This window comes from Enoplosus armatus, chromosome 15, assembly GCF_043641665.1.
Source record: "Enoplosus armatus isolate fEnoArm2 chromosome 15, fEnoArm2.hap1, whole genome shotgun sequence".
Taxonomy (NCBI): domain Eukaryota; kingdom Metazoa; phylum Chordata; class Actinopteri; order Centrarchiformes; family Enoplosidae; genus Enoplosus; species Enoplosus armatus.
In genome coordinates, this window is record NC_092194.1 from 14137725 (window position 1) to 14153990 (window position 16266).

The window sequence follows — 16266 nt, forward strand, 5'->3', positions numbered from 1 at the left end:
TTTTGCTAACTGTTTGGTACTGTAAAAATAACACTATGACATCTGTGAGAGTGAACCAAAACAGTAAAGTTGTGGGGCGGAAAAAACAAAACAATTAGCTAAAAGACGCTATAAAGCGCTGTAGAGCTGAGGGAAACTGCAGAATCAGGTGATATTTTTCTGTGGGTTCACCGCTATAAGTGACCCTTTTCACATACAAGTAGGCATGTGATTTGTTGTAATGTAAAATTGTTGATTATAACTGCTTTAAAGGACGTTTCCAGCTTCTCTGTGGCTGCACTGCACACACCCAGCAACTCAGCCTCTTTGTTCAGTTTCCGTGGACCAAATGAACAATTTTCGTGAGCCAACACTTGCTAATTACCACCTCGTTTACCAGATAATCTGAGCAGTTTGGAAGTCAGTGTAGCACAACTAAGAACCACTGGCTCTGGGCCTTGGCCATTGCTTAAAAGCCCCCATAAGCCCAGCGGGCATTACACAGGAACCCCTTTCTCTCTCCTTTTCACCACTGCCTTCACTGACACCCCTCCTTCTATTCACTTAGGCTTACAATATTTATATATTAATCAGTTCAAACTAAAATAGCTGTTGGTGTTTAGCATAAAAGGGTGTTGTGGGCATTAGTAATGGTTTGGTTTTGAAAACACAGAGATTTAACAGCAGCCTTTTCAGCTCCCTGTGTGTTCGCCGTGAAGCAGAATAATGGCTGGTCCTCTTGGGTAGATGGTTTAGTTCCATCCCATTGCTAATGTGATGGCTTTTTGAATCTTACAGCCTCTGTCCACTGGGCCTCTCAATGAGGCTCCCTGTGTAGCCCAAAGGGGGGCTGAGGGACCAGGGGATGGGGATTGGGGTATGTAATAGGAATGTTCATAGGATTTTGTGTGATTTTTACGGAAGCATTTATAGAGATTGGAACAACAGAGCCTGTGTCTTTACTCACAAAGACGAAATAACACAAAATTGCATGGTCACTCAAGTCACCTTCACCCCCCTCATGTCTCTCATTCATGCATAAGCAGGCATGTCTGTGTTCACAGACACTGAAAGAGAGAGGGGGCACAATTATTTCCTCTCTGTTAATGCAAAGATTAAAACATCCTGACATAAAACAGGCTTAGAGTGCAAGGTGTGATGAAGGTTGTGTTTCTTCTCTTAATAAAACCATCCCCTGTCTGTGATCTCCTGAGCTCGTTCACTTGTCAGCTAGCCATCTCCAGAGGATCCTGCTTCCCAGGGTGCACCACATGCTCTGATAACACATATTTAGGCTTTTAATGCCCTCCAAAAAAGCCTGTGTTCAGTGGGGGTATTTTAAGCTGTAGTGCATATTAGCTAATTAGGGTGTGTGGGCTCTTTGTAAGGATGTTTGGCATGCTGCGTGTGCTTCAAATGAAAGAGAATGAGGCTTATTAAATAGTGCTGAACTGCTCGTGTAACCTCTCTGTCCTGATTTCTCTCTCTGCAAGTTCACATAAATGTCACATAGTGCTACTGCAGTACTAGTGGATGTTATTAAAAGAGCATTAGTTTGTGTTTGTCCACTGAGACTCAACATAACTAGTCAGGAAACACATTCTACATGCATCATATTAGACAGATGTTGCTGTGAATGGAAAAAAGATTGACATTTGCAATAGTGATGGTACAAAAGTGACACATCGTACTTTTCCCAGATGTGTAACTCTATTATGACTGTGCCAGATCACAGTGACCACACCCATCCAAGTCCCATCCAACATGTTAAATCAGAAGAAATAAGCCAGGACAGTCAACCATGAGACAGGAACACTTGTGACCAATTAGTGCACGGAGCAGCGGCGGGAAGGGGCAACATCCCAGCGGGCCGCTGCTAAATAGACAGGCTGTCATCAAGACCAGGCTCTGAGACGCTCAATGAATTCTCACATGTCCACTGCCCGTCTGTAGTCCGGCCACACACACACACACACACACACACACACACACACACACGCGCACTAACACCATCTCTCAGCTCCAGTAAAACTGAGAGGTGGTCCCAACACAGCTTCCTAACATCCCAACACAACGGGAGCAGAGGATCCATTCCACTAGACACCCCCCCCCCCCCCCCCCCCCCCAACAAGCTGCTCAATTGTCAAGAAGGGCATGGCAGGGTTGTCCCCCCTCCCTTATTTCCTTCTGTGTGTATGTGTTTGGTTGTATATGGCTCTGTTGCACGAGTTTGGGAGGGGTAGCTTAGAGTTCAGTCCTTGCTGACCATATGTCTTCACTGCAGGGAGTTGAATGGGGGGGGGGGGGGGGGGGGGTACAATCTGCCATGGATTTAAGAATGCCAATAATTTGTAAATAGGCCCATGTTCCCTGGTCGAAGGGTTAAGTGCAGCCTCTGTCCTGGGACGGCCCCAGTGGGACAGTTATATGAGAACTCCAGGCAAAGTTCTCATGAAACTAACGCCTCCCTCTTCTTTTGCCCTCATCCCCATATCTCCCTCCCCACTTCTACCTGCCAGGACTCGAAGAAAGTTTGAGAAGCTCTCTTGGAGAGTCCAGTCCATCCATGGCTCTGGTTCCAGTCCTGGACTTGCCCGATTCCCAGATCCTCCACCTGTCCTGCTGGCTCAGTTTATAGAAACACAGCCAGAGGCAACAACCAGACTCCAGTCATCCACAGCACTGGAATTCAGTGGGGCTTTTCTGGAGGAGCGACTCTGACAGCCCAACACTTAATGACTTACAACAGGACATCAGTGAATGTGGAAAATAAAAACTGCATAACTGCTCATGAATTTTGACTGTTTATCACTGCTGATTGTGGAAATGCAAAGCCGTGTCTGTCTCCAAGTGGTTTTGATGATGTGCAGTTTTGCGGATGTGTTTATTCCACTTCATATCTTAGGCCAATAAGTCACTTTGTCCTCCACTGGAATTGTAGACTGCAGCAGCTGTTACTCTGACTCAGAGAGGAGTCTTATGGCACTTCTGTAATGTAAAGCTGCATACCAGAAGCCTGGAGACCGTGGTCTACAAAAGGAGACACCGGCAGTGTCTCATCCCACGAGGCGATAAACTGTATCCCCTGATATCCCGCTGTTTCTGGTGGAATTTCTCTTAGCACGCTAGCTAACACCCCTCATAAAGGCCTAGCGCTACCGCTGACACCATCTGTTCAGCTGTAAACCTATAGATTTTCTGTGTGTAATGTGTGCGGATGAGGTGACTGTGTTTCTCCCTCTCATGCTCCATGGGATTCAAGGTGTGTTATTATTGTGTAATAGGCAATCAGAGCAGAGCACCTGAAAAGATTAAGCCTCTTTATGTTTTCTATTGATTCTAAGGCAACCTGGTTAATAGGAGAGGGACGCCTCAACACACAGCTACAGGGCAGGCGTGTGTTCTGTGTGTGTGTGTGTGTGTGTGTGTGTGTGTGTGTGTGTGTGTGTGTGTGTGTGTGTGTGTCTCTGTCTCTGTTTGTTTTTCGGGTGTCAATGGACGCAGTGTGACAATGTGGGAAGAAAATAACACTATTAACCATTGCTCCTGGAACATTTCTTTTCTCAAAGATCATGAACCATATTGATGATCTGAGTTGGAATGCATCTTCACTCCGGCTATTCTCTTCATCGCGCTTGTGATGGCGGCAAAGTGGAGTGGGGTATTGATCTTCACCCGCTGCAATGTTGTTTTGATTGTTGTTATCAAAATTGAACAATAGAGGCAGCCAATAGAGCCTGAAGATTTTTATTGAGGGTTGAAAAACACAAACAAGCAATTATTTATGAGAGCAAGCAAGCCAATGTGCCATAAATATACAGTGTGTGTTAATGTTCACCTGTTTGGGCCCTACCAGAGTGAGATTCTGAAGTTTTGAACGATGCAGCTGTCAAATAGGCACTAGAAATGGGTATTTCTTTTGATAAAATACTTTTATTATGTACCTCTACACCTCAGTCAAGTAAACACCCATACATTTCATCTACAAATATTTTATTTCACTGTTTTCACTGTCTTCATATGTGGCTATTAAACTGCTACAGATTTGGCAGATTTTGTGTTGTGAGCGTTTTCTTTGTCAAATTACTTGTTTTTAGTTTAGTTTAGTTTTTTTGTTTATTCCTGAATGTTTGAATGCCAAGCAACCAGACTTTGCTGAACAAGCATGTATGTTAAATAATGGTTTACAAGGAAGATTGAAAATTGTTTTTGTTCAAATTGATGAAATCAATGAAAATGAAGTAGCGTCATGCATCGGCCTATGGAAATATATTTCCATTATGTACTAGATTTAACTTGATTATTAAAATGACACGTTTGCAAGGCACTTCTTTGTTGAGTTTTGAATCCATGTGCTTTTTTCCCTTGGTGGAACAACAGTTAAATTACAAGGAATTCATACGTAACAAAACATTAAAATTCAAGACTCAGCCTTTCAGTAAACACAGAGGAGCTCTGCCGCTAAGATTCAGTGCATGACAACCACTTGTCGATCACCACTGTAAACATAACGTTCTGTCTTTCATACAGACACAGACAAAGCCACAGTATATCATCACACCCTCATCATAGTTGATGTGATGGCCTATGGCAGACACATTTCTTTGTGTCTTTACCACTGTGTTTCCTCACAAAATGAATAAAGACAGGGTGACATTTAGTTTTCTCATGTGTTTCGTCAAATGTACATTTTCTACCAAACTGGCTGTTGTGGCTAACATTGTCCTTTGTGCGCAGTGTACCAGCCTGCGGCCCTTGTCATTGTGGCCTTGCACATGGACTTTAACTGTGTGTTTCTTCCTCCAGGCTAACCAGGCTGACGTGTGTGACTCTCTTTCCCCATAGCAGTGGGCTACAGTAGGGGAGCCCAGCTCAGGAGCGGCCTCGCTGCACAAGACGCCTCCTGACATTGTGGTCTGTTTGCCTCAGTGACTGCGGTTTTGTTTGTTTTCATGTTTGAATCCTTTTTGTTTCATAATGTATTGTTTTCTTCCCCTGACATTGTGAAAGCATGTCTTCATGGTCACAGCACTGCCTTAATCAAAGTTGTTCTGTGTGCTGAACTGGCAAGACATCACATGCTATTGAGTGGTGTCTGCTGCCCTCTTGTGGTGTACATTAAGAGTGCCGTTTAAAAGCATAAGAGCTTCCAGTTCCATTGGTACAGTACTTCCACTAATATACTGACTGCCACAATTGATAAATTAAGCCAAGAAGCATTAGATTTAGAAATATTTTACATTTATCTGTCTCCTATAGTAGATCAATGAAATATTGCTTCAGTTCTCAATGTTCCGTGTTAAGACAAAATGTTGAATTCTTCTATTAACATTTTTCAATATTGATATTTTCACTGATGGAAAAGCACAGGTGTAACTAATAACGTGTATGTCAGCTCCATTTAGGTGTGCCAATGTACTAGCGCCCTGGCACTGTATCACCTAAATGCAATGCAGCTATTACCAATGTTAGAAGCACCTGTGTTTGACAATAAGGCTGCAACTAACGAATATTGTCATAATCAATAAATCTGTCAACTTTCTTTCCATTTATTGACTAATCATTTCAGCTATAGAATATTAGAAAATTTGGAAAAATGCCCATCACAGTTCCCCAGACCCCGCGGTGACATCTTCAAATAGCTTGTTGTGTCCAACCAGCAGTCCAAGACCCAAAGATATTCTATTTACTGCGCTATAGAACAGAAAATCAAGACTTTTGAGAAGCCCGAACCAGCGAATGTTTAGCATTTATGCATGAATAATGACTTAATCATTGTCATCTTATCTTGTCATACATTACCCATTTTATGTATCCTATGTAAAGATGACAACATTTTTTATATGTAAATAATGTGAGTAGGTGTAACACCCCAGTGATAGCCTTCATCATAATGACAGTTGATGTACGTTAAAATAGGTTATAACAATATTTACTGTACAGGTTCAGGTTATTACAGTATTTTGAAATAATCCATACATATAGCATTGAATTCATGCAAAAACATCTGTGATCTTTGAAAATCTGGCTACTATATTCCATAAACCCACATGTTTTTTCACCTAAGTTTTCATACCTTCTGAGCAGTGTGACAAAGCGAACAAACACAGACAAACAAAAAATTGTATACATTGTAAAAAAAGGTTTATGTAGTGCTCCTGTAATTGACTGTCAGCCTGAACATTAAGATCTATTGTGATTTAATTGTATTGCTATGTAAGGAGTATTACCTTATGACTGTGAGTGTGTGAGAGGCCCATCTCTTTTAATGTTTAAGTCTGGTCAAGTTGCAATGTTATATTGTATTGTAAGGCATCCTAAATAACAGTACAGGCATTACAATAGGTATAATACAAAGTGTTTGAAGTATTCTGGCCATCTGCACATTTTCACAGAGGTATGATTACAATAAAGTGGCCAATTTCTGTGGCAGGTAGTGGAGCAAGGTTTTGATACAGGCCTATGTACCTATGAGAACAAGATGTGACATGATCTTTGGACCACACAGCACACAAAAACAAAAAAGAACATGCAGTTTTTCTTTTGTTTATTTATTCAACATTTGTGTTGAGTCTGTGTTGTGACCAACAAATGAAAATGAAAATACCTGTTTTCTGTTCAAGCAAATTGGTTGCAAGGACACTCAATGGGCTATGAGTAGGTTTAGCAATATAATGGTATAATTTCGCATAGCCTCCGTCTCGTCAATCTAAAAAGTAAATTTCACGAAAATAACAACCATGGCACGAGGACTCCTCACATCTGCAGGTCTGCCTCGGTTAGGAACTGAAAATCTTTGTTTCCCGCCGTACATTTTGAGGGACGTACATGTTTGTTGCCAGGGTGACGTCAGAGAACGTTGTATTGTTAGCTAGAAAGCTAACAAGTCACAGACATTGTTAACTCATAATAAATATTTAAGTTGTAATAGGACACAAATAGTAAGTACTTTTCACTTATACTCGAGCAAAGCGAGGGTTGTTAGGCAGTTCCGACGCTTGCTTTTGTATTTATGTTAACGTCAAATGATTGTGTTATTAGCGTATAATGTCGGTTATAGTAAGCATAACGGAGTAGCACATTTTTGCTGTAATGTATTGTACATCATACATATCATATGTAATTTTGGTGACATTTTTCTGTTTTCGAGGTCCATAAACATAAGAAGAAGTTATACATTATTTGAATGTTAATTATAGCGATCTTAGTCGCATTATAGTAACGCAATCACTTGTTTGCTATTGTCAGTTGCACTGGTTGGAATGACCCATGCTTGCTTTAAGTTTTAATGCCATGCTTTGCCCTATGCTTTGCCCTAGGTCTAGTGAGAGGATCATTAATTGAAGCAAGAAAACCTCAAAGGTGACGATTTGAAAATGCATCAGTGCCCTGTTTGTCCAAAATCTTTCCCATCGCCATATAAACTTCAGAGACATTATGTCATCCATAATGGCCAGAAGCCCTTCATCTGCAAAATCTGTGGAAAAGCCTTCACACAGTCAGGACATTTAAAAACGCACCTGCAGAAAGTCCACCATTCAAGGCTTCCAACAGACTGTATTCGGGATGGCATTTTAACTCAAAACCAACAACCAAATTGTGATAAACCAGCTGCGGGGATTAACACACACATGACTGTGTCATCCTCTGTGGCCAGAAACAAAACGAAAAGGGGAATTGTGACTTGCAATTTTTTTCTTCATTCCTCTGAGACTGAATATGCACCCAAAAATAGCTCAGTGACTCAAAACAGTATCTCAGATGTTATGGATCCAATACCTCAGGAGGAAGTTGATTCTGCAAATGTAGATACATCTGTATGCAATGCCCACAATGGATACACCTGCAAAGTCTGCTTGAAGTCATTTCCTTCATCCCTTCAGCTTTGTATTCACTCACCAAGTCATAACAAACCAAAACAATTTGAGAGGGGCAGTGAGTCAGGTCTGACTCTTTCCAAAAAGGCCCATTCGAAGGTGCACCAGCAGTCGCACGAATTGAGCTCCAGCAGAAGCAAAATGACTTTGAAACACCAGTGTCCGAAATGTCTCAAAACCTTCTGTTCACCATCCAAATTGCAACGGCATTTTCTTATTCACACGGGGCAGAAACCCTTCTCATGCAGGATCTGCTGGAAAACCTTCAGGCAGAAGGTACACTTGAAATCCCATTTAAGGACTGCAAACAAATGTTCCCTTTCTGCAGTCACTGAAAGGAAAAAACAGAGGTTTTGTAATGGTAGACAAACCTCAGGTCTACAGCTTCGATCATCACTTCAACAACGTCCCACCAGCTATCGCACTCCTGTGAATTCCTCAGTGGAACTGGAGCTCCAGTGTAAAATAAGTGTAAAAGCTGTGCAGGACTTGAACGAGACTGAAATCAAGTCGGAATTAGTCGTAAAACCAGAGCAACCATTAAATACAAGCAGTCAGTGTCATAAGTCAGATGAACAAGAGCAGCAATACTTAACACCCAAAGACTTGAAACCCTTCCAGTGTATGATCTGCAACAGATCGTTTCGGTTGGAAGTTAATTTGATACGGCATCATAAAATTCATAGGAACCAAAAAGAATTGGGAAATCCCACCATAGTGCAAAACAGTAATAACATGAAAACGTCTGATTCTGAAGCAAAAAGACATCTACCTGAACCCAGTCATGCAGATCCCATTGACTTGAACTTCATTGTTAAACCAGAAACATGGAGGGAAAATTGCAGTGACCAGAATGACTCTCTTCCTCGTGATTCTGAGTTAATTACATCAGCAGAACAGCAGAAGGAAACCTGCCGTGCCCCCAGCAAGCACCAGTGCCATACATGTTTAAAATGTTTTCCATCTGTATCAAAACTTCAGAGGCACATGATGACTCATACTGGACAAAGACCATTTGGCTGTGAGATGTGTGGAAAGAGATTTCGTCAGAAAACACACTTGAGGGTCCATTGTCGCACTCACCTGTGGTCCAGATACCATAAACAACGATCGCTGTACATCAATCGGCCGCCTTCTTGCATAGGTTGGTTTAACACAAGGATTGCAGCAGACGTCCCAGTCCAGGAAATGTTAATACATAAGAAGGATTTTGAGACACACACTGACAGTGTGGTAGTCTCTGTGAAAGACCTGGATCAGGCCCCTTCTATGGTAATCATTCAGAATGACAACACAGATTCAGATAACCAGTTGTTGCCACACACCTCAAAGAATAATGAGGTTGTGCACTTAAGAAAGGTTTCTAAAGTGACTGTGAAAAGGACAAAGACTGTTAAATCAATGCAAAATCCAGGCAATGTACAACACAAGTGCTCCCGGTGTTTAAAGTGTTTTCCGAGTGCCTCTAAATTACAAAGACATGAGATGGTACACACAGGCTTGAAACCTTTTCAGTGTCTTATGTGTGGGAAAGCATTCAGGCAGGCTCCACACCTGAAAACCCATGAAAGAACTCACTGTGAGAGGGAACCATCCAAGCCGGTCAATCAACAGGGGAGCATCAGAAAACTGAAAGCAAATAGTCAACAGCTTTACCCATCGACCAGTGTTCGTATCCCACCACAGAAAAAATCTGTGAACACAGACACTCCACTTCGTAGTGCAAACTCCAAAAGTAATGTAACTCGTAAAAAACGGAAACTTCACACGTGCCCAATATGCTTCAAGAACTTTTTTTCCCCTCATGAGCTGTCAAGGCACTTGGTCACTCATTCTGGGATAAAGCCATACAAATGCACATTGTGCAGCAAAACCTTCACAGAGCGTCGTCATCTAAAAGTGCATGAGCACAAATGCAGACAGAGTAACAACATCTCGCATTTTATTCAAGGAGAAACGATAGATGCCAACCATTTTCAGGATAAATGCATTGAAAACCTTACTGATTGTACAGATTTTGATGTGGATGCAACAAGGGAGCAGTCGGAGTCACATTATGCCAGTGTTTGTCAATACTCATTTACTGATCAAGATTTATCTTATTGCTCAGAGCGAATAGACACTGAATGGCTGGCAGCGCCAGAAGTTGGCTTACAAGAGGAGAATAATCAATCAGAGAAAAGGCAGAGAGAAAATTGTAATCAGCCTTCAGACAATTATGATCAGGCAATAGACCACTGTAGTTATTCCTTTCCCTCTGAACTTGCCCTTGAAATAAATAAGCTTGTCCAAAATCAAAGCATGGCAGCTCCACCTTTGTCACATCAGTATGGGGGCAATGCACATTATGTACAAGTACCATGTCAACCTAAAAGGGTTATGGCTAATTCAGATAGCAACAAGCTGCTCAGTGATGAACTTGTGAGTTCTGTGGTTGAGAATCAAATGCAGCCAGATAATTACTGGTGTGAACCACTAACTCTGTTTGAATGTGACAAGTGCACTACAAGTTTTGAGAGCGAAAACAATCTTAAGCAACATATTTGTTCAACTAATGTTCAACCTAAAATGACAGAGTCAGCCCAGAAGAATCGTTGTGCCATTTGCTTCAAATATTTTGTGTCTCCCTCTAAACTTAAAAGGCATTATCTCATTCACACAGGTCAGAGACCGTTTAGGTGTGACATTTGTGGCAAAACATTCACACAGTCAACACATGCCAGAACACACCGACTGACTCATTGATAATCAAAATGTTACTTTGTGATGTTTGTTTTTGAAAAATGGTGTTTATGATTATCATTATTTGTCATTAATATGATGTTTGTGTATACTGTCTGTATGTTAAGTGTGTAATATGTATATCATATAACATCTTTTTATATTTTCAGTATTTCATAAATTAAACATGTTTCATATGGTATCTTATAATGCCTCTTGTTAAATTTGTTCAAGCTGTACATTTAATTGTCTCAAAATTGTCTCAAAAATAATATTTTAGTCTTTTGGTACTTTCGTTAAGACTTTGTTTATTTGTACGTAAAATTATAATAATAAAAATATAGAAACTTTCGCTGTAGGAACGGAAGACATGCTTTTGTACCTGGGGACAATTTTAGGGACGTACCTATTCAGGAAGTTAGTCGCATATAGCGCGTTTTGGTTGTGTACATGCGTAAGCAACCGTCCAACGTCAGTTACACTCCTGTTGAAATGAACATAAAGGTTAGTGAGGTTACTTTATCATATATTAGTACGCCAGTGGACTAACAGTAACGTTTTCATCAAGAATTATTTTTGAGTCAGCGTACTACTACTTATTAGCTAATTAGCTTAGCGCATCACCTGATAATGTGAAACAGCTAGCGTTTACCAATGTTGTATTTCACGACGCTATAGCTGTATTAATAACAATACGTTGTAGGAATGTATAGCACTGATATAACGTTTATGAAAGTGTCGGGCAGGCATTTACGTAATTATACTGTTTAGAATTGCTCACACTTCGCTCTACTAACGTAACCTAATGAAGTTTTTAACCTAGCTTAGCTAGCTAACGTAACTTTCTCAGCACTGTTGCATGTAATAGCCTCGTATTTTTAAGGCAAGACTTCAGGACAAATAGCTAAGCTCAAAGCCTGTTGGTGTTCACGAGTAGCTACGGTTACTTTCATATAACATTATAATTCCCTCTTTTTCTGACAGTCATCATTGTAGCTGCTTGAGATGGCCACCATGGAGAAAGAAACCCCCGCTAAAAAGGCTGCAGCGCCTTCTGTGTCTCAGATTAATGCAGAATATGTCACACAGGTAATCTTTGCACATGTTCACCACACATGTGGTCCAGATCTGTTTCTTGAAATAAGTTTTCCTATGATGTTTTCATGCTGAAGACAGACATTGTCTCCTCACCTGCGGTCAGTTTTGTACATTTAGCCCACCTATACTTGATCTAATAAGTCTGTTAAGTGAACCTGAATTTTACTGGCACTAGAAAATTAATTTACAGCATCCTCTGTCAACCTGCTACATATCAAAAATACTAATGAGTGGGGTGAGATGACGGGGGGAAATGGCAGAGTTACAGACTTATGGATATATATGTTGTGAATCACATAATGTTATAGTTTGGAGAATTTTCCCTTCTCTAGATGGCTAGATAGCTTCTTTGGTATTAAACCAGAAGGATATATATCCAAACCAGAAAACCACAAGTATAGCTATATCTTGTTGAAGTGTTCTCACCCATACACCACCCTGTAATGCATCATTTGCACTCCTAACTTCTGTGTTGCTTAGTGAACCTAAGTAGGTTCATGCTGCCATGTTTACTATTATTAATGTTTTTTTTATGTCTTGTTTCAGTTGGCTAATAAATATTGGGCTCCTCTTGCCAAGAATAAACTACCCTTTGACCCTAAGGTGAGATGTCAATATATATAATTTTTGTTGTTGAACTACTTTTACAAGTAAGTTGCAAACACATGATCTATATGCTGTGTCTATCATCATATTAGTTACATGTATGTTCTAATCAAAATGTCTTTAAACCATTTAGTTTGACTCAATAAAATTGTAAAAGGTGTCAAGTGTTGCTTTTACGAGTCAAGGAACTTAACTAAACACACATGTTATGTTATGAATTTTAACATTCTTTGCTGTTTGTTTAGGTGATGGAAGATGTTTACGAAAAAGAAATTCTCAAGTCCAAGTAAGTAACTATAAAGCCTATATAGTCTTTGACTTAATCTGCTGTGCTTAATCCAATTAACACATTTTACACTCATTTATCTCGCCCTGTTGTCTTCTTTCCTGTATCTTTTCAGATTTTCCATCAGAAAAATTATGCTGCTTGAGTTCAGGTGAGATATTTCACTTCCTCTTATTCCCTCTTTTTATTAAATAGCCAATGAATAAATGGATATTCATACATTATCTTTTATCTTTCAGCCAGTATCTTGAGAACTACCTGTGGGTGAACTACACTGCCGAGGTGTCCAGCAATGCCTACCTCATGTCCATTTGTTGCATCGTCAATGAGAAGTTCAGAGAGAATGTCCCAGCTTGGGAGGTAAGAAATGCACTGCCTCATCTAAGTTTTGAGTAATTGTCATTGCATGGTTACTGAATTTTATTTTTTGGATGGCGTGTGTCAGGTGTTCAAGAAGGAGCCCAGCCATTTCCCATTCTTTTTCAAATGTGTGATGGAAGCTGTACTGGCAGGTGACGAGGCTGGCCTCACTCTAAAGGAGCAAACCGTGCTACTGGTCTTTCTGGATCACTGTTTCAACAGTCTGGTTTGTACCACTACACTGATATTCATATGTAACTTTGGGAACGTTATGAGTGTTGTGCTGCTGCTTGTAGGGTCAATGAAGATGGTTGTTTTCATGTCAAAACCTAGATTACGGGTAGTAATCGGCTTATGTTTTGATTACAATATTTACATGGTTTGAAGAGTGTTCTCATACAGGTGAATATGAGAACGCTTTAATTACTGGTGATATATTAATTTGCTGTGTACAATATCTGTGTCCAGGGTCAAATAACCACAGTTTGTTAAATATACTCAAAGTTGGAAGAGAAATGTGTCTTAACCATTGTATTGTTAGTTCAAATATGATCTCAAGGAATTTGCATGAGGATTTGAATAATCAGGGTTTTGCCTTAAACAGGTTAAGCACAGCTTCTTACTCATTGATGTAAGCAATGGCAAAATACCTTCTTGCCCAAGATACATGTGGAAATGAATGCAATTATTTGTATTGTCCACTAGGTGGCAGTAGTAGACCAAGTAGTAAAACTTGGGTCAGCTCCCACCCATCTGTATCCGCTACAGCCGCATTAAACCACAGGGAAGCACTGCAGATGTCTCACTTTAGAAATCTGCTGTGATAGGCTGCTGCACTTTGATTGTATCCTATAAAGGCTTCTAAATATTTTAGTTGCAGACTTTTATTATGGGCTGAAGTGTAATAAAAATCTGTCATACACAGTACATTTTGACAACTCTCTCTCTCTCTCTCTCTCTCTCTCTCTCTCTCTCTCTCTCTCCCTCCCTCCCTCTCACCCCCCCCCCCTCCCTCCCAGGAGGTAGATTTGATCAGAGAGCAGGTGCAGCAGCTCATCTCTCTGCCTATGTGGATGTGCCTTCTACCAGTAAGATGTGAACTTATTACCCTAATTAAGTGTTTCTGGTGGTTAATGGCGCACACCAAGTAATGATGTTTGATAATTTTGTAGGAAAGAATTGCCTCCTTGCCATGACACTAATGATTAAATAAAATTGACTTTTTACTGATTTGTTTCTGTCATGTTTGCAGTCCAGACTCCAACACGAGCTTAAGAAAGTCCCAAAACTGCAGAAGTTCTGGAATCTAATCAAGAAGAAATTTGATAAGATGGATGCTGACGCAGCTGAGCAGTAATACTATTTTCTTTGTTTGCGTGTTCAGATCTATACAGACTAGGATATTATGTTTTGTATCCTACGAGCTTTTAAGCTTTTTCTGATTTGATTTCTTTGTGTCTTCCTCAGGGCAAAAAAAGAGCGGGTCTTCCTCTCAGCTCTCATTAAAAAGTTTCTTGGTGTTCTCGTGTCAATTCCGCCATCAGGTAAACAGGAATTCCCTTGTGATTTTGTAGTGTTGTGTACAACTGCTTCACGTGGAATTCCTTCAGCAAGAAGAATGACCATTAGATCTTGGTCCTATTTTAATAAAATGAAAAAGGTGCATCCCTGGTGTTGAATTCTACCTCCAAATATTGAGTAAAATTAATGATGCCGCATGAATCTCCCTGTGACTTTGGTCCCAAAGCAGGTCTTTGTATGTGCTCTCTCTACCTTTCCCAGCATGATTAATGCACATAAGCTTTTCTAAAGCTTGCACGGTGTCAGAGAGCACATCTCTGCAGTCCAGAGCCATATTGCCAGTGTGAAACACAATATTATCCTTTTTTATCACTATTTCAGTTGCACTGCTCCCTCCTTTCTTTCTGAGTCGTGCAGCTGCCGTAGGAGCATGTGCTCCAGCTGCCATACAGCCATCGGCGCTGACTACTGTGTTGTAATGCAGGCTGACACAGAGGCCCCCCACCTGAATGCTAAAAACAGAACTTGTGTATTTGTGTGTTTAGGTAGAATTCAAACCTGACAGAGTAGATCACAATCTAAAGCCCAGCAGGATCCACATCACTCTAATGCTTGCTGCATGCCTCAACTTTAAGTGCACACACACACACATGCACGCACCAATGTGCTTAATGAGGGCTGAGGTCCCAGCATGCTGTTGTGCTGGCAATGCAGTATTTCATAGTGAGGCTCACACACTCAGCATGGCACCTTGGTGTTGTCCACATGCGTTTGCTGTCCTCATCCTTGGTGATAACTAGACAACCTGCTTTCCACTGCTACATCTTATCGTTCCCTTATCTTTTTTTGGCCTTGTATGTTCATATATTCATGTCTTCTTGTCTGTCAGATTGCATTTGTCATTGACAACATGCATTCCCTGATCTGAAATGAAGTGCTAACCTCCATGATTTCCTCCTTCCTTTAGGGCCTGTATGCATGGACAGAGTACATTACTGCGAGAGATTCGTTGAACTCATGATTGATTTGGAGGTAAGACACTTCCTCCTATTCCAGAAGCCTTATTCAGTAAATATTACAATCTTTTGCCATTTTTACTTTCTGTCCTTACATTGGATTGCTTTATTTGAAATTTACTGTGCAAGATGATGCACTAGATCTTAACACAGACTAGTCAGTCACTCATTTCCATTGTATATTTACACCAGAAGAGTGCAGGGCTACAGTATATTTGCTTAATCATGGTATCCTGATGAAGGAAGCGGTGTAGACATCCGTTTCTGCAGAGCTCATTTGACTTTTGTCCTTCACAGTTATAGCTAACTCAGGTCAACGGACAGTGGATAAATGTTGAGTCTCAGCTCCACCCAATGCATCTCTGTCATTACTGTCTGCAAAGCTGTGCAGTATTTGAAACAGTAGTCTTTGATTGAGCATGAGAGGTTATTTTCAGCCTGACGGCTTTTGACATCTAGTATAAGGTGTTATAAGATGTAGAGTAAAGTGCAGTGTCTGCAGGACATAAAGGTTGTGACCTGAGACCCAATTCCCTTCTGGAACAATAATCCCAGTGTTTGAAGGAGCAATTGCAAAGCATGTTTGCTTTGTATTACGCATTTTTTAAATGAACATCCTGTTTTGAATTTATTTTATTAATATCTCGTCTTTATTTATCTTCTGTGTGCTGTTCCCTGCAGATTTGAGATAAATGTCTGAAAGTTGAAATACATGGTAGCAGAGGGCACATCCCAGTTGTTTAAAACACTAATAAATAATCCAGCAATCTGAATTAAAATCAGATTGTACAAATTGTCTTGC

The 16266-nt window shown here is 40.5% G+C and overlaps 3 protein-coding genes across 4 annotated transcripts in view; all 3 read left to right on the forward strand.

Annotated features, from left to right (window-relative positions):
- Window positions 1–2617, forward strand: part of dph6 (diphthamine biosynthesis 6) — a 54489-nt gene extending 51872 nt beyond the window's left edge. For both annotated transcript variants that reach the window (XM_070920879.1, XM_070920877.1), the window contains one exon: window positions 2499–2617. In XM_070920879.1, coding sequence (XP_070776980.1) covers window positions 2499–2617 — 119 coding nt within the window. The remainder of the gene's footprint in view (window positions 1–2498) is intronic.
- A 4409-nt stretch (window positions 2618–7026) lies between these two features.
- Window positions 7027–11581, forward strand: LOC139297912 (zinc finger protein 572). The gene is made up of 4 exons (XM_070920722.1): window positions 7027–7038; window positions 7956–8232; window positions 8299–9000; window positions 11562–11581. The coding sequence occupies exons 1-4, from the start codon at window positions 7027–7029 to the stop codon at window positions 11579–11581; spliced, it is 1011 nt and encodes a 336-aa protein (XP_070776823.1).
- Window positions 11019–16266, forward strand: part of aqr (aquarius intron-binding spliceosomal factor) — a 47206-nt gene continuing 41958 nt past the window's right edge. Inside the window, exons 1-11 of the mRNA XM_070920198.1 lie at window positions 11019–11081; window positions 11562–11666; window positions 12222–12278; window positions 12527–12567; window positions 12683–12718; window positions 12807–12927; window positions 13013–13153; window positions 13947–14015; window positions 14180–14280; window positions 14395–14471; window positions 15416–15480. Coding sequence (XP_070776299.1) covers window positions 11583–11666; window positions 12222–12278; window positions 12527–12567; window positions 12683–12718; window positions 12807–12927; window positions 13013–13153; window positions 13947–14015; window positions 14180–14280; window positions 14395–14471; window positions 15416–15480 — 792 coding nt within the window. The 5' untranslated portion in view covers window positions 11019–11081; window positions 11562–11582. The remainder of the gene's footprint in view (window positions 11082–11561; window positions 11667–12221; window positions 12279–12526; window positions 12568–12682; window positions 12719–12806; window positions 12928–13012; window positions 13154–13946; window positions 14016–14179; window positions 14281–14394; window positions 14472–15415; window positions 15481–16266) is intronic.